The sequence below is a fragment of the Protopterus annectens genome, chromosome 8.part0, assembly GCF_019279795.1.
Source record: "Protopterus annectens isolate FY-2018-M chromosome 8.part0, PAN1.0, whole genome shotgun sequence".
Lineage (NCBI taxonomy): Eukaryota > Metazoa > Chordata > Ceratodontiformes > Protopteridae > Protopterus > Protopterus annectens.
The window spans coordinates 399627814-399654888 of record NC_056741.1 but is presented as its reverse complement, the minus strand read 5'-3'; the positions used below and the strand labels follow the sequence as shown (position 1 = coordinate 399654888).

At 40.1% G+C, this 27075-nt stretch overlaps 1 protein-coding gene across 1 annotated transcript in view; it reads left to right on the top strand.

The window, feature by feature from the left end:
* Positions 1-27075, top strand: part of ECM1 (extracellular matrix protein 1) — a 399719-nt gene that overhangs the window by 323502 nt on the left and 49142 nt on the right. The window contains exon 6 of the mRNA XM_044079910.1: positions 13979-14066. Within this exon, the coding sequence (XP_043935845.1) occupies positions 13979-14066 (88 nt within the window). The remainder of the gene's footprint in view (positions 1-13978; positions 14067-27075) is intronic.

Sequence of the window (27075 nt, the reverse complement as noted above, 5' to 3'; positions counted from 1 at the left end):
AAAAATCTGAGAAATAAAACCAAAATTTTTCAAATTCTTGGTTAACCTTATGTCCAAATAGTGTAAGGTCATATAATTTATTTCATAAGTGAAACAAAGAAAGTCCGTAGATTTTGACAAATAGTCCATAAAGTTAGAAAATTGTTGCCTAGAACCTGACCACAAAATACAAATGTCGTCCGGGAATCTCTTGTAAAAACTGATGTACCTTCTCCATTCAGTAGAATGAATAAATTCTACTTCCCATTTCTGTAAAACTATGTTTGTATATGTTGTAGCTCAGGGGGCACCCATGGCCACCCCACTCTTCTGTCTGAAAAACTCCCCATTAAAAAATATAAAGTTGTTACTTAAAACTATTCTCATAAATTCAAGTATTGTGTTGATTAAACCATTACTAAGCCCGGATTCCTTACTTATTGCTTCACCAAACCAGTCCAAGCCCTGCTCATGGGGGATACTGGGAAACAATTCCACAATATCTATTGTGACCATATATAAACTAGAATTTTCCATATCCTGATTTAGGCTGGTTAAAAATTCCCAGGAGTCCTTACAGATGTGTTTCAAGCCTGCTACATAGTTCTTTAAATGGAAATCTACAAATTTGCTGAACGGTTCAGTTATACCCCCCGCTCCAGCAACTATGGGATGAAACTTTAAAGGGGTCAAGCCCTTGTGCACCTTGGGGATGCCAAATAAAATAGTTGTTTTTGGTTTAGAAACAAATAAATAGTTATATGTTTTCTCATCAATAAACCCTTGTATTAACAGGTCATATAAATAGAATTTGACCTTTTCAAGTGCAATATTTAATTCGTTTAATGAAATAGGTTCATAAATTTTTGTGTCCTGTAAAAGGTTATAAATGTAATTGTCATATTCCAACTGTTGCATCAATACAATACCCCCTCCTTTGTCGGGTTTCATTACCCTTATGCCATCCTTTTTTAGATTGTCTACTATTACTTGTAATCTATAAGGAAAGTTAGGGGGATGTGTAATTTGCCTTTTTGTAAGATTATCTCTCAGAATTTTCTCAATCAATTCCTCGAACAATTTTAGCTTGGGATGAGTGGGAGGGTTAAAAATACTGCTCCTAGAAAGTGAATGATCATATACACCTTGATTCTTAAAGAAAACTGCTAGATTCAGGTTTCTTATGAACAATTTCAGCTCGATTAAGAGCTTAGGTAAATAACTTGTTCTGTCAGGAACAAATTGAAGTCCTTTAGTAAATAGTTCAAAAAAGGTCTCAGTAATCTGCGTGTCTGTATAATTGTAGATAGTGAAATTGTTTAAACTATTAATACTGCAGATTCCTTCTTCACTCACCACAACTGAGCTTTTAATGTCATTACATGCTGAATAATTTTTATTGATCAGCGCCTTTTCCCCCAAGCATTCTGTTGAAATTGATTTGATTTTACCCGTGGTCTGCCCTGGGGAATTTGAAAACCCTGTTGAACATTGTTAGCACCCTTTTGTACTAACCTTTCACTTCTCCTAGGCATATCAGAATAATCATAACCATCATTTACACCCTGCGCTTCCCTAGTCCCTACTTCATCAAAATTTGAATTTTTCTTGACACCTGGGGCTGGGTAAGCCCTACCTTCACTGTATTCAATAAGATCTCTTTCTAACTTTTTAGCCTTTCTATCTAAAACCTTAAAGCAATGCTCATCAACCTCTTTGAATGTATCATTGTATTTTTTCTTAAATCCTGTAAATTTCTCATCCTTAATAATGTTCTCATGCAAAACATTCAATTCACTTAAAATACAATTTCCCTTATTGGTATAGTCATCAATCATCAATTTTAACATTTCTATACCAGTTTTATTAAACAAATCCAAAACAAATGATTCTTTTTATTTGGACAACAATTTTAACTTTAAAGCATGGACTGAGCAGCAGCCCCGCTTTAAAACAGGTACTTTTAATGTTCAATTTGAGCATTTAGAAAACAAATTTGAAACCTTTAAAAACAAGTTATATGCGTATAAAAATTCACAACTTGAAATTAACTACCTAAGGGACTGTATAAAAGTTGAACGTGTACCTAAAGGGTTGCGTTGTTTTAGATATCCGAACAACGCGAACGCTGGTTCTACTTTACACTCCCAATTAACGGATTTGTTTAATAAAACTGGTATAGAAATGTTAAAATTGATGATTGATGACTATACCAATAAGGGAAATTGTATTTTAAGTGAATTGAATGTTTTGCATGAGAACATTATTAAGGATGAGAAATTTACAGGATTTAAGAAAAAATACAATGATACATTCAAAGAGGTTGATGAGCATTGCTTTAAGGTTTTAGATAGAAAGGCTAAAAGTTAGAAAGGGATCTTATTGAATACAGTGAAGGTAGGGCTTACCCAGCCCCGGGTGTCAAGAAAAATTAAAATTTTGATGAAGTAGGGACTAGGGAAGCGCAGGGTGTAAATGATGGTTATGATTATTCTGATATGCCTAGGAGAAGTGAAAGGTTAGCACAAAAGGGTGCTAACAATGTTCAACAGGGTTTTCAAATTCCCCAGGGCAGACCACGGGTAAAATCAAATCAATTTCAACAGAATGCTTGGGGGAAAAGGCGCTGATCAATGAAAATTATTCAGCATGTAATGACATTAAAAGCTCAGTTGTGGTGAGTGAAGAAGGAATCTGCAGTATTAATAGTTTAAACAATTTCACTATCTACAATTATACAGACACGCAGATTACTGAGACCTTTTTTGAACTATTTACTAAAGGACTTCAATTTGTTCCTGACAGAACAAGTCATTTACCTAAGCTCTTAATCGAGCTGAAATTGTTCATAAGAAACCTGAATCTAGCAGTTTTCTTTAAGAATCAAGGTGTGTATGATCATTCACTTTCTAGGAGCAGTATTTTTAACCCTCCCACTCATCCCAAGCTAAAATTGTTCGAGGAATTGATTGAGAAAATTCTGAGAGATAATCTTACAAAAAGGCAAATTACACATCCCCCTAACTTTCCTTATAGATTACAAGTAATAGTAGACAATCTAAAAAAGGATGGCATAAGGGTAATGAAACCCGACAAAGGAGGGGGTATTGTATTGATGCAACAGTTGGAATATGACAATTACATTTATAACCTTTTACAGGACACAAAAATTTATGAACCTATTTCATTAAACGAATTAAATATTGCACTTGGAAAGGTCAAATTCTATTTATATGACCTGTTAATACAAGGGTTTATTGATGAGAAAACATATAACTATTTATTTGTTTCTAAACCAAAAACACCTATTTTATTTGGCATCCCCAAGGTGCACAAGGGCTTGACCCCTTTAAAGTTTCGTCCCATAGTTGCTGGAGCGGGGGGTATAACTGAACCGTTCAGCAAATTTGTAGATTTCCATTTAAAGAACTATGTAGCAGGCTTGAAACACATCTGTAAGGACTCCTGGGAATTTTTAACCAGCCTAAATCAGGATATGGAAAATTCTAGTTTATATATGGTCACAATAGATATTGTGGAATTGTTTCCCAGTATCCCCCATGAGCAGGGCTTGGACTGGTTTGGTGAAGCAATAAGTAAGGAATCCGGGCTTAGTAATGGTTTAATCAACACAATACTTGAATTTATGAGAATAGTTTTAAGTAACAACTTTATATTTTTTAATGGGGAGTTTTTCAGACAGAAGAGTGGGGTGGCCATGGGTGCCCCCTGCGCTACAACATATACAAACATAGTTTTACACAAATGGGAAGTAGAATTTATTCATTCTACTGAATGGAGAAGGTACATCAGTTTTTACAAGAGATTCCTGGACGACATTTGTATTTTGTGGTCAGGTTCTAGGCAACAATTTTCTAACTCTATGGACTATTTGTCAAAATCTACGGACTTTCTTCGTTTCACTTATGAAATAAATGATATGACCTTACACTATTTGGACATAAGGTTAACCAAGAATTTGAACAATTTTGGTTTTGTTTCTCAGATTTTTAGGAAGGATACATATTGTAATTCTTATTTGCACTTCGATAGTGGGCATCCTCTATATATCAAAAAAGGTATTATTAAGGGACAATTAGTGCGAGCTTCTAGAATGTGTAGTACTAATGAATTATTCTTAAAAGAAGTGGAGTTCCTTAGATACTTATTTTTAAACAGAGGGTATCCTGCTGCATTTTTTCAAACTATATTGAATGAAATTCTGAAAAAAGGGACCAGTATTTCCCTCCATTACTAGTGGCAAAAACAGTAATTCCTAGGATGCAAGATGTTTTAGATCACAATGCGAATAGGAATTTTGTATACACATATTCGCAGGATGCAATTTTTATTGAAAATACTATAAAAAATCTCTGGCCTATTGTTTCTTTACAAGATGAATTTACAAACATTCTTCCAAGTAAAATTTCTTTTATTAGGAAAAGAAACATTAATTTGAAGGGTATTTTTGAACAAAAAAACAAGCAGTAGAGATAAAGGACAGGAATATGTCACTATTAAAAGGAAAGGGACCTTTTCATGTGGTAGATGCCATCAATGCTCATTTATTATTAACACTAACCAGGTGTACATCTCCTCCCGCAATATTACAGTAACATCTAAAGACCACTTTTCTTGCAATTCATCCGGTGTGGTCTATTTAGGGATTTGTCAAAATTGCCCATCATTTTATGTGGGCAAAACAGAAAGGGAGCTGAAACGTAGAATATATGAGCACATAAATGATGTTAGAACAAAGAAAGAAACAAATGCTTTTTTTAAACATTCTTTGAATTGTGCCAATATGTCTATTTGTTTCTTTGTCCTTGACAAGGTACCTCGGGATATGAGAGGAGGGGATTGGGAAACTGCTCTCAACATCAAAGAATTGATGTGGCAGCTGAAATTAAATGTAACAAAGAGTCCAGGATTGAATGAAGGGGTTAGTTTGACTAGTATCCTTAAAGCTAAAAGTAATAAGTTATAATAAGATTTTTAACATTACTTCTTAGTCCTATAAATTGAGTAGCACAAACTAAACTGTATTTTTTGGACGATTTATTTTAGTTCAACATGTGATTTTAATGGTCAGCATATTTGCACATTACATATTAGACATTTTTTTAGCATATTTTTTGTGTTGGACTCTATTCCTTAATTATCAAAATTATTTAAATTATTTAAAATTTTTATACAGCATGCATGTTCCATCCATTTAGTAAGATACACATGTAACTTGAGTTATATTTATTTCATTTTACTTTTTTGATTGTTTGAAATCCAATGTTTGGGAGTACCTAGTAGTTATTGCATTTTTGCACAATAGAGGGGCATTTAAACATGAACTGGCTGCTCACTTTTAATTTGTTGTTAGTAATGCATTTTACATTTTAAAATTTCATTTTTTATTGCTAATTTAGAAATGATATGAAGCAATGTTTATTGTGAAACATTTTAAAACGATATTTAATGTATTTATTGTTGGTAATGGTTTCATACAATCTAGTGGGACCTTTAAAAATTGTGTGGTAATTTATCACAATTACTTAATTAATTTAAAGCAATTATTCAATATGGTGGTTGTTTAAAAGATATAAAAGCACTGTTCTGTAAAGAAATTGTTACACTTGAAAAAGCCTGTTACCAATGGGCGAAAGCACTTGTGCTTGACGTTTTTTGCTGTTTGGATTAAAGAAGTTTGACTGGAGATTCCTGTGGCTTGCTATTTTGGCTTTATTCGATTTTTGGAGCTAATATTACAGCAATTGTTATTTCAACAATAAGGCTTAACTGGCAGCAGAACGAAGGGTGTTGGTCATCCGCATTGAGTTTCTAAGCAGTCATTTGTAAATGCAATTGGAAACGTAGAAAATATTAAGTCTTTATTACAATGGTTAGAATATGTAAACCTTTGGAAAGAAGAAATGATGCTATTTAAATGGGGTATTTCAGAAGAGGGTGTAATTTCATTTACACAAAAATTTTTTAATAACTAGATAAAACTATTAGGGACTATTTGTTTATGACTGGTTGTGATATGTTTATTGTTTAGTAATATTTCTTGAAGTATTTTTTCCATTTGGAAACATAAGATGAGTTTATCCATAGTGCTATAACTTTTACAATTGCTGAATTAGCATACAGCTGCACATCAGGGAATCCTGTTCCACCATTATCCCAGCCTTTTCTGTGCCACTCAGAGGAAACTCTTGGTTTATTAGGACACCAAAAAATGTAACTGGAATATTATTCTTCATCAATTTTTTTGGTGGAGATAGTACTTATGATTGTAAGACAAACAATATTTAGGGAGAATTGCCATCTTAATAAGCATTAATTGTTTTCCATGGTAAAGAAGAATTTGTTCCAAATTGTGACTAAACTTAATTTTTTTTTCAACAGCCTGTTGAAAGTTTGTTTGCATCATTTCCTTGCTATTAGGCATAATGGTTATACCAAGGTATTTCATTTGATTGCTATACAAATTGAAGTTAAAATATTTTTGTATGCTTTTTTGTTAATTTTTTGTTAATTAATAATGTACTTGTGTAGTTATTTAATGTTATGTAGTCCAATCCCGCCTACATTCTTATTCGTGGGTTTGGAGCTGAATGTCGGCTCCGACCTGGCCAAAACTTTTCTAGCTCGAAGTCTTTCTATTGGCTGGGCTAAGATGGTATCCCATGCTGCACTGCTCTATATCCCCAGATCTCGTTTGCCGCTCGTGTAGCTCGGACATGGTCTCGCTCTTGGCTGTGGCTAAGTACCCTTTTTCTTCTTCTTGAGAGAATTTATTGCAAACAAAAAGCTATTTTAATAGCTATTGTTCGTTTGGTATTGTTTTGTGGAAAAGTTGCGTGTGTGTGATTGTTCTGTGATATCCCACTAGCTGTTCCAATGGGCTAGGCCCGTTTCAGTTAGAGAACCTAGTCTGTCTCCTTGCTTCCCTATGTTACAAACTTTTTGCTCTAAAACTGTTTAAATTAGAGGTTTTAGTCCTACCCCCGCTCTTGTGTGTGTGTCAGAGGATTGTTCGTTTGTTAGTGGTAGATTTTTCCTGCCCTAAGTGTGGTGTAAGTCTCTGACTGTTTTTTCCAGTTGGTTCCATACCTGTAATTTTTTGTCTTGGTGATTGGGGGTGTTGGTTACGATGTCTAAAGATTGTAAAGAGCACAAGCCCTCGGGCGTTAAGAAATGCTCAAAGTGTGGCTATAAAATGTCTATTACCAATGGACATTCTGTCTGTGTATATTGTCTGGGAGCAATCCATCTCCAGGAGTCATGCAGCTTCTGTCATGCATTTAGTTCTAGGGTCCTTCAGGAAAGAAAGAATAAGTTGATTTTGAAGGGACTTCTGAAACCCTCATTCGAAGAGGGTCTGGAAACTGATTCCAGCTCTAAAGCTGAAGCTACTAAATCTAAAAAGAGGTCTCTGGCTCCGTCAGTCTCCTTGGAGCTACCGGAGAAAATAGCTAAATCAACTTCGACATCCTCAGCTCCACTGTCCTTGGGGCCGCAGGAAGTGTCGGTGGTGATGGAACCGGCATCGGCTCCAATCATGTTGGAACCTATTCGGAGCCGATCACCTAGTATTAGACAAGTATCACCCAAGAGGAGGTCTCAATCTCCCTCCCTGTCCTCCAAATCCTCCAGGACAGTATCGGATGTGGACGTCGATAGAGTGGTGCATAGACTCCTCCAGTTGCCGGTTTTGGCAAAATTGTTCTCGGCTCCATCCCAGTCGGCTCCAGAGCCCATCCTGCAACCTACTTCGATATTTCCTCCTCCGAGCGCATCTCAGCCTTCAGAGCTGGAGTGCTTGGCTCAGTGTGATGTCTCCAGGTCGGTTCCAATGGCCCCTCCTGGCTTATCAGTGCCGATGTCAGCTCCGACCCCGTCGGCGCCGTCCACGGGATTGAGGACTCTGGATTCTTCAGTCGGACACGAGGGAGAGGCTTCGGGATATCTCTCGGTTCCTAGTCTCCCTCTCAGTGCTTGGGCGTGGGGAAGTCCGACTCCTGTCGTGGCTTCGGAGGCTGGTCGCTCCTCGGACTCAGGGGGACCAGCCTTTGAAGCCATGCGGAGTGCGCTGGCCAGATCATTAGCGACATCATACGGGCCAGTCATTCCGTCCCCTACTACTCCGGTGCGGGTCTCTGATCATCACCTATCTTTAGACAGCAGAGCCCAAAGGCCTCAGGGTACCCCCATGAGTGGTCCCCAAGTTTCTGAGGGCCCCTCAGAGTGCTTGCCTGAGGAGCCCCCTAGAAAAAAACGTGCAAGAGGAAGCACATAGATTCCCAAGATGAGTCTCTCACATCAGATACTGACCTCGAGGAATCGGAGGGGTCCCCCAAGTCATCCTCTGAGGATGTTTCTTTCTCTGACATCCTAGAGATCTTGAAACAAAGAGGTGACTGGCCGTCCAAAGCCCACCCGAGGAGGAGCCGGTCTTCCTGAAGGCCTTTGGTGTTCAGCCCTCCGCCTCCTAGGTGTCTCCACCCTTCAACGAGCTCCTGGATTTGATTTGTCGAAGGGTGTGGGAGAACCCTGACTGTGGAACCAGTCCCCAGGAGACCCAATAAATTTCTGTCTACTCCCCCGGGCAAGGAGTTTCTGTCCAAGGGAGTCCCTGTGGATGCCATGGTGGTGGCAGCGGCTACTCAGAAGGAATTAGCTGAAACTTCTTCCACCGTCCATCCTCCTAACAAGGAGTCTAGGACCATGGACCGGTACGGGAAGCATAACCTGTCTTCAGCAACCTTTACCTTAGAGTCACTGAATTATTTATCTCACTTTACATGGCTCCAGAGAGATCTCCTCAAGGAGCTTGGAGATACTGTCATGGGTAACGTTTCTGAGGCGGTTAGCCAGACGGTTAACACCCAGATGTCTACCCTCAATTCCATTGTTAACTCCTCCATGAGGCTGATTTCATATGCAGCCGAGGGAGCGAGTAGGGCAGCAAGTTCAGGAGTCACCCTTAGGAGACAGGCCTGGATGCACCTTTGTCATTTCGTGGAGGCCTTCAAGTCTTCATTCACAGATGCCCATTTTGATGGTTCCTCTTTGATCGGAACCAAGGTGAAAGACACCCTCACCAGGTGCGAGCAGGAGGGAAAAACTTTGTCTGCTGTAGGTGTCCATTTTTCCCTTCCCTCTAGGCCTTATCCCAAGACCCAGAGAGGTGGAAAAATGTGGTTCAAGAAATTACAGAGGTTTTTTTCCCGGTGCACAAGGTGAGCCCCCCACCAGAGGCAGAGGAGAGGGGGTTATTCAGGGAGACGCCACCCTAGAGGCAGAGGAGGCCCCTGCAACACGGGAGACTGCGATTCCTTTCACGGTTCTCCCTACCGTCACTCCTGATGGGAGGCCCGACTGTGCATTTCCAGAGCCAGTCGGGGGTCGAATCTCGTTATACCCGGAGGCCTGGCAAGACATCACCCAGGACCGATGGGTTTTACGAATAATTTCCGGAGGTTATGTCATTCCCTTTTCGTCAGACCCCCTCTTCCAGTCAAAAAAATCCCGGATGTTCCACCCAGTCAGAGGGATTACGCAGCTTCAGAAGTTTCAAAGCTGCTAGAAAACAGAGCCATCCAACATGTCCCCTCAGACCAGATCGGATTAGGGACTTACTCAAGATTCTTTTTGGTGCCGAAAAGAACAGGGGACCTGAGACCCATATTAGATCTCAGCCGAGTGAACAACCATGTACAAAAGTCCAAGTTCTGAATGGTCACATTGCAGTCTATTCTCCCATTGTTGGGAAAAGAAGTATGGATGTGCTCCATCGACCTCAAGGATGCTTACTACCACATCAAAATTGACAGGGCATCCAGGAGTCACCTACGCTTCCAGCTGGGAGCCAGTCATTTTCAGTTTCAAGCCCTGCCCTTTGGTCTCACCACAGCCCCCAGGGTGTTCACCAAATGCATGGCAGTGGTGACTGCTCACTTGAGACGTCAAGGATTCCAAGTGTTTCCATATCTGGATGACTGGCTCCTCATTGCCAGCACCAGGCATCTACTAATTCAGACCAGTGACGCCACTATAAATCTGTGTCAACAGTTTGGCATAACATTGAACTGGGAAAAGTCTGCCTTGTTGCCCTCACAGCTTGTCACTTTTATAGGTGCAGAACTAGACACCTTCCTCATGCGGGCGTTTCCACCACAGGAAAGAATCAGAGCCCTACAACAACAAGTTCACACCCTGCTCCCTCTGAGAAGAGTGAAGGCAAGATCGGTTCTCCAACTGTTGGGGACTATGGCCTTGATGATTATGTTAGTTCCTCTAGCAAGGTTACATATGAGAATCCTTCAGTGGCTTCTCTTTGCCCAGTGGTCTCTTCAATGTCTTCCTCTTTCTCACCCTATTCTACTTACAGACAGGTGCAAACAGGATCTCAGTTGATGGCTTCGCACAAATAATCTGGACACAGGAAAGCCCTTCGTTCTGGCGCCCCCGACTGCCATGGTGAGCACAGATGCCTCCCAGATGGGGTGGGGGGCATTATCTAGGCAGGACAGTCCAAGGCACGTGGCAAGAGCACAAGATGCATCTGCATATCAATGTCCTGGAGATGAGAGCTGTGCTACTTGCATTGCAGGCACTTCAGAGCTTTCTTCCTCTCGGGACTATCGCAATCCACTCGGACAATATGTCAGTGGTGTGGTATCTGAACAAGCAGGCAGGAACCAAGTCATATCCCCTGTGCAGAGAGGCCATGCGAGTATGGCAGTGGGCAGTGTCTTCCCAATGTTTTCTGGTGGCAACGCACATTCTGGGGAAGTCCAATGTGATCGCAGACAGGCTAAGCAGAGTAATTCTGATGCCTTACGAGTGGTTCCTGAACTGTGAAGTTGTGGAACGGATCTTCCGCAGGTGGGGTCAGCCTTGTTGCGACCTTTTTGCCAGCCCCCTCAATGCCAAATGCAGCAGTTACTTCATGTTGATTCCCCCTCAGGGGGAGTCACCCAGGGATGCTCTAGTCCACGATTGGCCCTCCGGTCTACTATATGCCTTCCCTCCGGTCCCCTTGCTGTCAAAGGTTATTCAGAAAGCACAATCCTTGGGAAGCAGAATGATTCTGATTGCCCCACACTGGCCTTGTCAGATTTGGTTCCCCTTTCTCCATCCCTACCTCGTGGACGCTTCTTGGATTTTGGACCCACAACCAGACTTACTGACACATATGTCAGGGCAGCTCCACCCCTCTCTGCGGACCCTCCAGTTGACAGCCTGGCTACTCCACCTGCATCATTAGTTAGGTTTCATAATTTCTTGCCGGAGGTAGTTCATATTTTATCTTCCTCTCATAAGCCGTCAACCAGGAAGATCTATTCCAGTAAATGGAAGAGATTTTCAATTTGGGCTCATACCCAAAGGGTTGACCCTTACACGGCCCCAATTTCATCTGTTTTGGAGTTCTTGTCTATGCTTTTTCACCAGAGCTCAGCGGCCGCCACCATTAAAGTCCAATTAGTGGCGATTTCTACCTTTCATGTCGCAAATGAGCCTAGTCTGATGGCTCATAGACTCTGTAAGGCTTTCCTGAAAGGCACTCTGTTACTTCGTCCTCCGGTATCGGAACCTGTCATGCCTTGTGATTTAAACTTTGTTCTACAGGCTCTTACTTCATCCCCCTTTGAACTTGCAGCTACTTGTGATTTTAAATTCTTGACCTGGAAGAATGTCTTTTTACTAGCCATCACGTCAGCCAGACGCGTTTCAGAGATTCAAGCTCTATCTATCAAACCCCCATACTTGATTTTTCATAAGGACAGGTTTTCTCTTAGACCGAACCCCTCCTTTCTCCCCAAAGTGGCATCAATCAGTAACCTTAATCAATCCATTGAATTGCCAATGTTTTTTCCCCAGTTCTCAAACAAGGCAGAATTCAAATTCCATCAATTGGATGTACACAGACAACTACGTTTTTATCTGCACAGAACGAAAAACCTCAGAAAATCTGATCAATTGTTTGTTTCCTTTTCGGAAAACAGAATGGGGTCTCCTGTCTCCAAAGTCACTCTGTTCAGGTGGATCTCCAGCTGTATTTCCTTTGTTTATTCCTCAGGGGGTAAAGATTTACTGTTTCCGGTGAAGGCTCACTCTACTTGGTCTGTATCTACATCTACAGCCTATCAGGCCAGATTGTCTATGGATGATATTTGTGCTGCGGCTACTTGAGCATCTCCTCACACTTTTGTTTCTCATTACAAGTTGGATGTGGTATCTAGGAGCAGGTCTTCCTTTGGTTCCACAGTGCTCAGGCATATTTTCCACTGAGCCTCCCACGATTTAGGTGCTAGGGACGCTGTCCCACGGGTAAGAATATAGGCGAGATTGGACTACATAACATCAAGAAGTTATGTACTCACCATAACATTCGATGTATGTAGTCCATCTCGCCTCACATTCTTACTTACCCCCCCCCACCTTCTTCCCCTTTCCTGGAGGATCTGGAGGGTAAGTCTGGTTTCAGAGCTCCCATTCATTCTTGGTTTGTTCTTCCTTTCCTTGGGTGTTGTTATGCATGGAGAATGAGTGCTGGTGTTTGCAGCAAACTAGATCTGGGGATATAGAGCAGTGCAGCATGGGATACCATCTTAGCCCAGCCAATAGAAAGACTTCGAGCTAGAAAAGTTTTGGCCGGGTCGGTGCCGACATTCGTCTCCGAACCCACGGGTAAGAATGTGAGGCAAGATGGACTACATACATCGAACGTTATGGTGAGTTCATAACTTCTTGTTTTAATGCATCCTTTTAACAAGGCATCTAAAATGCAAGTGTGGCAAGGTTCCCCCCCAGGAAATGAGAGATGGGAGAGACACTCGACACTTCCCAACCTAAGCCAGCTGAGGTGGTGTCAGTGTTAAGGCCAGATAACCCAAGTTTGATTAGCATTTCAGTTGATTAATGGACCTGGCTGGAGAAGATGGTCATGTCCATCCTGGAGATGAGGTAGAAGAGGAGCAGGAACTTCCATCCACAATCCATTAGAGAAATAGTAGGTATAGCAAGACAGATGCATGAGCTGGATGTAGGCTCTTGTCTCACCAAGCCATAGCCTGGTAGAAGCTTTCATAGAGATGTGCGCTCGCTGATGGGAAGAGTTGTGGATTTCATGAGTGGCACTGGTGGTATGTCCTGTCACCCAGGGAAAGTGGGGTTAGGGCCTTTATTGAAAATAAAATACAATGGCATTATAACTGGGATGCTGGTAAGGATACAAAAACACCCAAATGGCTGCTTGTATGATGCCCCCAAGACTTTTCTTGCCCTCATATATCTGGAGGGTAACTCCCCCAGTGCAAGGACATGATTGGACACAAGTGCAGTAGGAAGAGGCTTGATGATCAGCAGGTACCTGATGGCTTAAAAAATTGTCCCACCATAGCTGTTTTGAAGCAACCAAGACTTATCCCTGAACTTGACTCACTGTTATAGCCAAACCTCTGTACAAGCAGCCTGCATTTGATCTAGACTCACTTAGTCAATGATGCTTGTTGTAGTGAACTGAATACAGTACTTTGTTATGGAAATCAGTGCATCTGATTAGTACCTTATGAACTTGCCTTAGATGAGCCACAATAGAATATACCATGACTTCCCGAGTATCAAGTTACTTTGAAATTACTTTATATCAGTCAAATACTTTAGTACATTCAGATTCATACATTGTGCAGATTTTGATATTGCTATTTCAAATAAGTATTGATGTTGTCCTTATTTAATTTTAAAGCTTGTACCTCTGTAAACAACCTTGGCCATAATTGTGGCTGAAAATGGTCCATTAAGATCAGTTACGTACAGTCAATTTACCCGTTTAAAAACAGATAAATGGCTGGGCATCTTATTACTTTTAACATTCAAAGCAAAACAGAAATCTTTATGCTCATTATTTACATAATTTATCTGCATTGCATATGCCTTTTCTTATTACTTACTGAATAAGCTTTGACAATGGTCCTTTGATTTTTTTTCTTTTAAGGTTTCCAGTATCAGTACTTGTTCAGGGAATCCGAAAGAATTGCTGTCATGTGATGGATGATAAGATAGAGCAGTGCATTAAAAATGAGGTGAGAATTTTTGTTGTATTAAGACATAGCCAGTGGGCAGAAAGATTCTGGGCATGTGGTCATTTATTTGTAAACATTAAAGTTACTCTGAATTTTCTAAGGAATGTTCTCACTAATTTGCATATGTCATTTATCAGATCCCCTTCAAAATGCATTTCTGCTTTAAAAGGAGATGTAGCTATGATGTCTATAACATATAATAGAATGTTCAAATTCTGGAGCCCCCATTCATTGAACCAGAAAGAAGCAAACACGAATTTCTAAAACAGGGAATGGCATTAGATGGACAAGATCAGGAAATGTGCCCTTGTATATATAGTTGAGGGTTGGGGTGCAGCCCCCCCCCACCTGGGTGGGTTTGACATATTCATAGGTTGGTACTAGGCTATTGGCCTTAGGGCCTATACAAGCCTAGCCATAACAATTCCCTGGCTATTTTGTCCCACAGTATTTATTTTCCTGGACTCCTGTCTAGTAGGGCAACTGACGTGATCCCCGGGGTGAATTTCCTATCTCCCATCCAATCATCAAGGTTCCTTTTGAAGAGGGCCAAAGAGGCGCTCTGCATGTCATGTATGGGCAGTCTATTCCAGAGTCTGGGGAGTCTCTGGGTCAGGAACCTATCCCTCCAGCATGTTTTGTTCATTGTGATGACAAGGTTTAGATCCCTGGAATGTGTCTCTCTGAGGGATTGGGATTTCTTTAAGTGTAGCATGTCCAACAGCTCAGGGTTTGACATGGCCTTGTATATTAAGCAGAGGTCCGCTCTGAGTAGACGATATGCGACAGAGTATAGGTGGAGTTTTTTTTTTAGACAGTCAGCATAGAGCATCTGCTTTAGGCCTGTGATTCTTTTAGTAAGGTATTACTGCGGCCTTTCCAGTTGTTGCAGATGTCTTGAGAGGAACATACCAAATAAGGCGTTGTATTCTATAATAGGTCTAATGAGGGATGAGTACAGTGGGACAAAGACCTCCTTTTTTCTGGATGAAAAAACCTTAGTGATGAGGTGTGCCACATAGAAGGATTTCCTGACTGTTGTGGCGATGTGGTTATCGAAGGTGAGACCACTGTCCACCTGTGTCCCTAAGTCCCTTATCACACTTTCAGTGTTTAGTGTACTGCCACCAATGTGGTAATCAATGGGTACATGTTTTTTCCTGAAGGGATAACTATACATTTCTTGGCATTGAGCTTGAGCCCATGGCTCTGGCACTAAGCATCTGTTTCTGTAAGGCCCTTTTGTAGAATATCCACATCATTTTGGGGATTCAGTAATGGCTCCCAGTTTGCAGTCATCTGTGAACTTTGTTAGCCAGAGTCCCTTAGTGTTGGCCTGTACTTCAGAGAAGTAGATGCCAACCAAGAGCAGTGCCAGGACTGAACCCTGAGGTACTCCACTTGTCACTTGTCTGGAGCTGGATTTGGAGTTGGCTACTTTTACAGTGTGGGTTCTGTCATTAAGCCAGTTGGCAACCCATAGAGTGATGCAGGGATTAATGCCCAGCTTAGTAAGTTTATCTATGATTCCATATTGCAGTATTGCAGTTTGTCTGATGGTCACAATGTTGGCCAACCTATGCCATTCCCTGTTTTAGAAATTCACTGAAGTAAACGTTTGCTGTTTTTGATTGATGAATGGAGGTTTGCAGAGCTAAACATTGAGTTATATGATATAGACCCATAGCTATCACTTTACAAAGCCCTTTGTGTGTTCTTTGAGTTTCCACTAGTTTTGGTTGAGGAAGCATCATAAAAAGTTTGGGCTTGATGCTGTTGCAAATTCTCCTTAATTATAAATATGGGTTTAATTTGAAAAATACGGAGGTTGGAGACTGTGTGCCAGTTTACTTATCTGGTTAACATATAGGTAAGTAAATATACTTTTGAGTTTTTCAGTATATATTCCCCAAATAAGTTTGTCAGTTTTCAATCATTTCTCTTAAATTCTTGACTATGGGTATTTTGTCAGAGCTATCCATGAGTGCAATTAATTCTGCACAAAATATATTTCACTGTTTTTGGATAAAATTACTTTTTCTTGTATGAATATTTTTCATTGTTATATCCCTGAATTGACAACACCTGTTACCCTGATGTGTTTTAGATGAAACCAGAACTGGGTCATGATCGAGTGGGGCCCCTACACAGGGTAAAAGGATCCCCCCCCCCCGCAGACATTCCAGTATCCCATTATTTAGCACCGTCTCTTCCCCAGTTATCATAAACATTGTTCAGACCTGTCAGTGTACATACTATTTTCTTCTTTACTTCCGCAATGATTACAGATATTTGGATTTAATTTAAAACTTTTATTTCAAATTTTTATAGCACTAACACTGGTAGTTATTTGCTAAACAAAACAATGTAGTTTAACAGTGAAAAGAGACTTAGCATGAACAACAGTAAACTTCTTAGCCCATGAAATTGCATTGAAACCCGCATTCATAGAAAATGCATCTGGCAGCTGGTGGATTTAGCATACCTTTGGGCTGGTTACAATCCATGGGCCCCCTGCATGCATTATAGGACCATGCATAAATGAATATGTTCGTCGATTCACCTTCCTGATATTAAATTATATTCTTTGTTTAATACACCACTTTTTATGTAGTTCTGAACAATTTTCCTGTGCTGTGTTCCATGGGTTTCGAGGGGCATTGGATTTTGACAATCACTTAAAAGGTAATTTGCTTTGGAATAGTTCCTAACTGTTACTGGTTTTAATGGGATTATGGCGTTCATTTTCTTTTCGAAGGAGACAGTTTTATGGTAGGCCTTACCATGGAGGATGAGACATTGTGAAGGGTACAGCATTCTCCCATATTTATAAGCATGATGTCTAGTATGTTGGAGCCTCTAGTGGGTGAATTCATTATTTGGTCAAGGTTATTTGTGTTTACTAAGTTTGGGAATATTTGTACCTGTAGATTTAAGGCTTTGTAGAATCCCCAGTTTCTAGCACAGTAATTAAAGTCTTCCATGAGCTATTAGGTTGGATAGTAAGTGTCTCCAGCAGGTCCAAATATGCATTGTGAGCTTCTTTGTACAAGGAGGGTGACCTATAGCTGTGTAGGATATAGTACCAGATTTTGTCTATGGTGATCTGCATGTGGAGGAACTCCAGTACATCATCCTGTTTCACCACCTTAGGTATGCTTGTTATTGGTGTATATTGAGATACCTCTGCATTTAGCCCTGTTCTGTGCAACTATTGGTCTAAAAAGGTGGAAGCCACTGAAACCTTGCACTGCTGGGTTGCTCTCTGCCATTTTAAACCATGTCTCAGTAACTGCACAGATGTCTGTATTTTCAAGCGTGAGGAGGGCCTGGATGGAGTGTAGTTTTTTTAGGCTCTTGGCATTGAGCAATAACACATTAAGGTTCAGTTAGGTTGTTTGTGCTACTTTGGTAGGTTTGTCAATTTACATTGCCTAAAAAAGGCACTATATGGGTGGTTAAAGTTTTAGCTAGAATTCAAGAGCTTAGAGGGGAGAGATGCATACAGCAAATGTCTGAACCTGCAGTTCCTGTTGTACTGAGTAGGATTGCTATCGCAACAACACATCATCATTAGGGTAAAACTAACCTGTCTCACGGTGGTCTAATCCCAGCACACATTCCCTATTAGTGGGTGAACAATCCAATGCTTGGTGAATTCTGCTTCACAATGATTGGAAAAACCGATATCGAAGGATCAGAAAGCGATATTGCTATGAACGCTTGGCCACCACAAGCCAGTTATCCCTGTGGTAACTTTTCTGACACTTCCTGCTTAAAACCCAAAAAGCCAGAAGGATCCTGAGGCCCCATTTTCGCAGTCTGTATTCATACTGAAAATCAAGATCAAACGAGCTTTTGCTCTTCTGCTCCTTGAGTGCATCACCTCAGTCAAACTCCCCACCTGACATTGTCCCCAGAGTGGGTCGCACCCAGGAGCTTGGAGCCAGAAGCAAGAGCCCCGGTGGGGCTCTGCCCCCCTCCTCACCGGGTAAGTGAAAAAACGATAAGAGTTGGCAAAACTAGTAGTCTGCTGACTGTCCTCCCAAGCTGACAAATATTGAGTCCCCTTAGAATGAAACCAGAAAGACAGCCAGCTGTTGAAATCAATCATTTTTTGACCATATTGTGGCATCATCCTCAGAGATTGTAATATGCTGCTTAATGCTAGGCTCATACCAGCCTGAGACATATAGTTTGAAAGCTCCATAATCTCTCTGTTCATATAGTCCAGGGAGGTAAATCTCAGGTCATTTACACCTACACGGACTTTGATGGAGTCATTCTGGTACATGTGGTGTAATGATTTGAGTGCATGTGAGGTTTAGCAGATTCTGGCTGCAGATAAGCAACTGTTATCTTGTTAAGTCTGGTTAGAGGGGCATCAGTATATCTTACAATGGAGTCCCTTATGATGAGAGTCCTGGGAACTGTTTGCTTATCTTAGGGGCTTAGTGTTTGGGGCTCCACTGAGAGTGACAGTAGGTGTGGTGTTGGGTGTTGCTTTTTTTTTCTAATTGCCTTTGGGCCTGTAGAGGAGTACCTTTGACAATGATTGATATAGCCAATCTTTGTTGTTTAAGAAGAATGCTTTTAAGTGCCTCAGCATATGTTAGTCTAGGTGTGTGTCATATATTATGTGAGATTCATAGGTTCATAGGTTGGTACTAGGCTATCAGCCCTAGGGCCTATACAAGCCTAGCCATAACAATTCCCTGGCTATTTCTTCCCACATTATTTACTTTCCTGGACCCCTGTCTAGCAGGGCGACTGACGTGATCCCTGGGGTGAATTTCCTTTCTCCCATCCAATCGTCAAGGTTCCTCTTGAAGAGGTCCAAAGAGGCACTCTGCTTGACATGTATGGGCAATCTATTCCAGAGTTTGGGGAGTCTCTGGGTCAGGAACCTATCCCTCCAGCATGTTTTGTTTATTGTGATGACAAGGTTTAGATCCCTGGAGCGTGTAGCTCTGAGGGATTGGGATTTCTTTAAGTGTAGCATGTCCAACAGCTCTGGGTTTGACATGGCCTTGTATGTTAAGCAGAGATCGCCTCTGAGTAGACGATATGCGACAGAGTATAGCTGGAGTTTTTTAAGGCGGTCAGCGTAGGGCATCTGCTTTAGGCCTGTGATTCTTTTAGTGAGGTATTTCTGAGGCCTTTCCAGTTGTTGCAGATGTCTTGAGAGGTACATACCAAATGGGGTGTTGTATTCTATAATGGGTCTAATGAGGGATGAGTACAGTGGGACAATGACCTCCTTTTTTCTGGATGAAAAGCCCTTCGTGATGAGGTGTGCCACATAGAAGGATTTCCTGACTGTTGTGGCGATGTGGTTATCGAAGGTGAGACCACTGTCCACCTGTGTCCCTAAGTCTCTTATCACACTTTCTGTGTTTAGTGTACTGCCACCATAGGTGGGTGTTGTGTGTGTGGTTTTGACATCCTGATGTGCACTTATATGCAAGAGTTTAGCCTGCAGTGTCGTTGTGGAAGTACACCTCTGAACTACTGTGTCTGCTTCTTTAAGGATTGAGTGGTTGTCAGTAAGTATGAGACAATTGCAACATTGTCTCAAGATGCCCATATCCATCAAGCTGGCTACAGAGAAGTTAGGAAATTTAAATATCCATACCGTCCATGTTTGTGAGCTGTAAGGGGTGATATGTTGGGGTTAATAGGATATTAAGGGTGCTTTATTATTCTAAATAGTACTAAATTCTACTAACTTTAATGTTTAGACAATACTGAATTCAACTAAATCTGTATGTATTGCCGCTCGACTCCCAACTAGTTGCTCTAAACTTGTTGGCTCACAAGGTATTTGCGCTATATTGCTGCTTTACTGGGTACAGTTTTATGAACCATTCTTTCTAGGTGTTTGCTACAGCACAGGGTACTGCTAACCCATACAAGCACAGAAAAAAAAATGAGAACTAATGAGCCCCCTGGCCAATAAAATTACTACACTATGAGTACTTTTGTGTATTTATCAACTCAAATAGAGCAAGCAAACACCTCATGCCACAAGATGAATAAACCCAGCCCTCCTGATGTAATAAAGTACAATAGAAGAGACCCACAAGTGCAGTGCTACCACAAACAAGTTAAGCAACTAGCTGGAAATCCCTTGCAAAATGCAATTTCAAGACAGCCTTACAGCAGTAACTGCGAGGAAGAGCATTGTTTTTTGTAAATTAGTGAAGTGCACACACAAAAGCAGGAAATAGCACTGATCACACAACATAACTTAAGTGAGATTTAACAGTCAAAGGAACTTAGCTTTGCTTGGATGGCACTGGATACAAGTGAAACACCAAAAAACAAAAACGTGAGGCACAGTGCAAAAAAGTAAACCAATAATCCAAAAACCACACTGCGAGAGGAGACTGAAGCACCGGACGTCCGAAATATAAAAACTGAAATTTATTATACAAATGCACAAGTTAAACGTTTGACAAATCACCACATTTTTCGTCGTTAAAACAAAGACTTCCTCAGACAAAGACATATTTAATTAATGACATATATTTATATGCTGACAAATTTTGAAACACCCAATGGTAGAAGAAAATGTGAAGAACGTCTCATCATGAATATGTATAAACACATTTTCTTCTCAGAACATTTTCTACAAAAGACTTGTTGAGTAAGCATTTGTATATGTGAATAAATGTAGAATAATACCATTTAAAAACCTAAATGTCATGACTTGTGTAATCATACGAATAGATGTAACCAATGTGCACTCACAGTACCAGTTAACCTCTGAGGAATTCTGCTGCAGGTATATATTGCTAGTAACCATCCCTGTGTCTTGATCTGCTCAGCAGTCTCTATCTGCTAAGCAGTTTTCCTGCAGGAAGGGGAAGTGTATATTTTTAAATTTTGTATGTTATAGCTTCCTGCCTTACATGTGAATGGGAGCCTTACCTAGTGGTGCTGGCACTGGGTGTGCCCACCCACTGCAATGGTTGATGCCATGGCATGCAGTGGCAGGAGGTATGCCTACCTCTTGGAGCAAGAAATGAGAAAAAAAGTCAGAGATGTACCAAACTGGGAATATCTTAAGAAGAAGTACCACTGTTTCACAGATCATGTGATACAGTGAGTTCCATCTATTATTGCGCACACTGTGATCTGTGAACTAATTTACTCACAGTATAGCTAGATTCCTTGACTGTGCTTCTTTTCACATCTTTTTATAAGTCATCAGGTAGGATAATGTGTAATAATCACTGTCTCACTTCCTGAATATATGTACTATTCCACCTTCTGGCATGGCACGGTCTTTTATGACTGTTGTAATATTCAAGTTCTCCATTTTACCTGTAGTAAGACATATAGAAAAAGTTTTCTTTCCTTTTCTTCAGATGTGTCACTATCTTACAGATTATACACAGTCGTCTGGTGCTCTTTTATGACTGTTCAGACCTGTAATTCAGCCCAACATTCTGACTCCTTGAAGTCCATGACTCTATTTATAAGTCTGTTCACAAAAAGATTATATTTCACTGTAAAATGCAAAATGCTAATGAGTGGGTTAAACAAAAATATATGTATATCATCTATCTTGAACTGCTCTGTATTTGAAGCAGATAACAGTTAATACATGGTTCGTACATTGGATGCGATTAGAATGTGCTTCCTTGCTTTTGAATGATTTTTATAGTGTATATGAAATTTGAATTTATGAAAGAATATTTTTAATAATTAAATTAGGATGTAAACCAGCTTTTTAGTTGGTTATTGGATTCATATTTGTGTTCTACGTGTCTTTATTGTTTTTGTATAATACTAGATTTTTATAATGTTTATCCACTAGGGGCTTTGAAACAATGTAGCATGCCTAGTTAGGCTATGATGCTATAGTTTGGAACAATTTGATTGGTTGCTGTATACTTTTTAAATGTCTTGTAATCAGTCTGTTTTATGGTCTGATGAAGCTATTTAGTGAAAGCGCTTACCGTATCTCATTAAACGTGGTTTTCTTTTACATTTCATGATCGTGGTTATTTATTTTTTGCCAAGTTTGTGGCCTGCACTCGTATTTTTACTTATTGTGACTTGTGTTTAAACAAAAATATGTTGAAATATATCTGTTTATAAGCCAAATCATTTTTATGTCAAATTTAAAGAACATTTTGCTTACTTCTGTTTGACAGACAAATTTAGTGAACAGAAACATCAGCAAGTCTCCTCTGAATCTGATACAAAATTATGTTATACAGTTTTAAATAACAGTAGAACAGTGTACATTTCACACAGGGGTCTGCCTCATATATAGGTTAGAGCATACTTATTGGGAGATTTACTGTAAAAGTGGATTGCCATTATAAGAAGGTTGAGGTTGTGCTATATAATAGAGAAATACATCCAATGGTACAATAAATGTAGCTCAGCCAAGTTCTGTTACCACGTGTGTGTGTGTGTGTGTGTGTGTGTGTGTGTGTGTGTGTGAGAGTAAATTCATGCCAGGTGTGGATTAGACATGATGCAGAACAGAAGTTAAAGTGATTCATTGCTCCCCTCCTCCGTCAGTGCCTCATCTGAAGCATATGAGATTATTCATGAACTATGTTGAAACTTGGCATTCATGCTACTGCTGTGTCTGATATACAGATTTTGAAGGGCTGTGCAGATTGTAAAAAAAAATAGTATTCCAAGAGAAAAATAAGATCTGAATGCTCTGAAACATGTTTAATGTTTTTTGGATGGAATATTACTTTTTTTATTTTGAGAACAGATTATTTATTCTACTTATTTTACATATTAATTGAGGATGGAAGCGTATAGTTCTGAGCAACATTAAATATTTTAACATTTGACAAAGCTTTCATGATTTGGAAAGGATGTTTCATACATATATCTTTGATGTCACTGTTTTGAAAAGCTTTAACTTATCATGCACACTGTAGCACACATGGAAAAGTTACAGCCTTACAGTGAAAAGCCTGTAAAACTATGGTCCATGTTTATTTAGGATGAGAAAGAAGATTCCACATCACTAATAGCTTACATGGAGGAAATCCATTACAGTAGGTTGACTATACAAACTATCTATGAACAAAAGAAACACTCTGATTACAAGAGTTCAGCGGTATGTTCCAGCTGTTTACCTCAGCTTTTTTTCTGTCTGCTTCCTCATATACCCTGATTGGTTGCACCATGGTCCACCAAGATGTCCCCTCTTTCTTTCACCATCCACCTTCAGTTGCACACCCCCTTTTACCTGTCATTTTCTCCTAATAGAAGGAAGTGAAAACCCATTTGCTATAACTGGGATAACCTTCCTGTTGTTTTTAGTCTTGGAGTCCTCAAAATCTGCAGCAGTAGTTGGGTCTGTTTTACAGTCACTGAGACCCCTTCCTTGTTTCCTTGTTTAGGAACATAGGAATTCAGTGACACTTTAGTCACATAATCTCTTAAGACCTACTGAGTTTCCATTCCACAGGAATGAATAGAGGAGGCTAGGTAGCATATCCTGTCTCTCTTGACATTAAGTTGCCAGTATGACACCTTGTCTTTCACCCTTTGTTAGCGTTTGATAAGTAGGTTTTAAGACCTGGGTTGGCTGAGATTATATACAGGTGATCTGTGTTGTTAGGTTGTCTGTGTCACCACCTTTTGATAATTTTTTTATTAATAATTTATCCTGCTTCTCAAAAGATTTCCTGCAATCTTTCTACCTTGCATTAGGGACTACATGATAGGACATCCTTAGCTTCCTGGACTGTACATTCAGACTTTTACTTTGCAGATTCTAGGTTCACATTCAGATGTAGTCATGAAAATTACCACAGACATTGTAACTATTCTTTGTCAACCCACTAGTTCTGTAACTGAGTCAGATATTGTCCACTAAAAAGCTCGTTTCCCTCTGTGGCTCGGCTCCAGTGACCTTGCACATTTTCTTTCTGACAGGGCAATTGGGGGTGCCTGAATGCCTTGTATTTATCATTGTGTTAGAAAAATTGCAGATGTTAAGGTCAGCTGTTTGAATCCTAGATCTAGCTGCTTGGCACACCTTCAACTGTCACTATTTTGGAGGAAGATTTTTATTTTCAGGCCTGATTTACCCTTACACATGATGTCCATAGTTTGGAGATACGTCTGTATTTTCAAGCTTGATTTACTCCTTCACACAATTTTCGGAATTCCCTCCTCACCACACATGATTTTTGTAGCTGTCTTAATATACAGAAAACACACTATGTGATCAACATACTGCTGGCACTACTCACTTAAAGAAAGAGGATATGCATCTTGCATCTCACTTTTTCAGAAGCAAGAGTGTGTGGTAGAATTTTGCAATGCAGATCATTTTACACGGTCTGTTTGATTGTTCTTATATTTCCATCATTTTTGTCACTCTGTTTTTTTAAATGTGTTTCTGAGAAGAATCCCACATTCCTACTGGAAGCAGGAAGAGTTGTGCTATTTGACATTCAAATTTTATGCCATTTAGATACCCAGATTTTGGGCTGGCTGTACCTATTTTTCACACACCTTTGTTCCTATTTTCAGTGTCTGCAAGTTGAGAGTTATGCTGATTGGACCCTTGACTTTAGTAGGCATAAAACAGAGTGACTTTTATGAATGACTACAGATTCTTCACCCCAGCAGCCTCTTTATCCTTGCACTGGGTTTCATCCGAACTTACCTCATGATATCATCTTCAGATGATTTCTGTTGGTCATGCCAGTCATGGGTATTCTGTGTTTTTATTTACTTCCCCCCTGTACTTGGTTCTCTAATAACTAAAGTTTATGCTTACCTATATAGTACATGCTCTGTGTATGTTATGTTTACTCTACCAATTATGTAGTTCTTCTCTAGACCCTGAGCTGTCATTTCCTGCAGGCTACCTGCTGGTTTATATACAGCATACAGGAAGAATTTTCTTATCCAAAGTGGTTCATATGTGATGCTTGTTAGGCGTGTACCATATCTTGTTACAGTTTTTTGCCCCTAACATTGCTAACATATAGTTAGTGCTTCTGCTGCGCTCAATGGTCATGATGTGCTTTCATATTCTGATGTACTACAAATGGAGTATTTTTCTGTAGCAGACAGCACTGTCTACACCTTGAGGGATTTGAGTTATGGTAATTCTTTTCAGAATTAAACATTTTATTTTACCAAAGAAGGAGGAGCCATAATTTGTAGGTACAAATTGTGGTGATAACTGTGACTGCCCTCCCCATGACCAGGACATCTCAATAGGAACTAAGTAACCTACTGAATTATCCTGGGATTTACTGTGATTAATCCATTTATTACTGCCTACAGTTAACTGAGTTGCCTCCTGCAGTGGTATTTTCTTCTGTATACTTCCATGAGTCTTGTTATCCAGATCAGCCGGTTTTCAAGACTGATCAGTTGGACAAATAGCTGAATAGTGTCAATGCACACAAGCATTTTCTAGCCAAGAAAGTTTTCATAAATTCTTACAGGTTTATAGGTATGTATTATGGTATTTTGAGGATCTTAAGAAGCCTAATCTTACATTCCCATGGTAGTTTTTTGGCTCTTGTATTTTGTTTGAGTAGCTCAGAGCCAGGTAGAAAGGATATGTTGAGACATTTTCTTGTCACCCCCATCCATGATGGATGTAGGTGCTGAACCAGGGGTTAGTTTGTGGTTTGTCAATAATTTGAACAGAGAAGTATGTTGTTTTATGTGGACTGGAATATGTTTCAACAAAAATTGAATTCTCTAATACATACCTGTTCCTGCAATATGTCCTATTTATGTTGTAGAAGAGATTGGCATCCCTTGAGTGGGTGTTCTACCACTGGACTTGTGATTGTGTAATTGGTCAGAATAAATAGGGTCTGTTAAGGCTGTATATGCAAGGCAGAGGTTCTTAGCAGCCTGTATGATGCCAAAAAGAGGGGCAATATTTTGAGATGGTCTGCATAGTTTTTTTTTTTTATGATTTTGGCCAATGTCTTTTCTTGATGAGAAAGTGTTGTGGTCTTTCAAGTTGTGACATGTTTGGACAGGTGCATACAGAAAGAGGCATTATATTCGATTAGTCTAGTGAGAGACGAATGCAGTGGGATAATTATAATCTTTGATCTGGATACCATACTTTTAGGTCTAAACTGTGCAATGAAAAATGAATTCCTCACAATAGTGGGTACTTGATAATCAAACGATAGTGTCAACTTTCAGGGAGATTTTGTCAATATGCTAATTACAAGGGAATTAATTCATGCTTACCAAAGGATACCGTTATAGATTTTGTGGCATTTAGTTTTAATCCATGGTATTGACACAATTATTTGTTTGGGAATATATTGGTACCCTTTGGGAGTTAATGACGGCAGCAAGTTTACAGTTATCTGCAGACTTTGTTACCCATAAACCCTTACCATTTGCTTTGACCACTGAGAACTAAATGCCAAAAAGTAGTGTACCAAGTTTTGAACCCTGGTGTACACCGCTAGTGACAGGCCTTTTGTAAGATGTAGAGTCACTGCCTTATTTCCCCAGGGTTCTATTTGTGAGTCACTTAGCTGTCCAGTGAGTTAGACAGGGATTTACATTTAGCTGGGAGAGGTTAGCTATGATACCTGAGGGTGGGATGGTGTCAAATGCCTTTTGAGATCTAGGTACACGGTGTGTACTGATTTGTCCTCCTCTATTGCATCAGTTACCTCCTCAAAGAAGCTGACCAGGTTAAGTAGACAGGGTCTGTTCTTGACGAATCTTAAATGCCTTGGGTTGAGAGTTTGTAGTTTATCTATATCCTTGTTTAATAATTCTATAATGATCCTTTCCATAGCACAGAGATGAGGCTGGTCAGGTCATGGGTCTATAATCGTCCAGGTGCATTGAGACCTCTCCTTTGTCTAAGAGGATGACTATTGCTGTCCTCCACTTATTTGGCATGAAATCTGTCTGGAAGCTGATTAACCTTTGTAGGGGGTCTGACAATCCTGTCACATAGCAGTAGTGTTATTGGCCTCGGATAGTGCCTTGAGCACTAGATCTTGGAAGA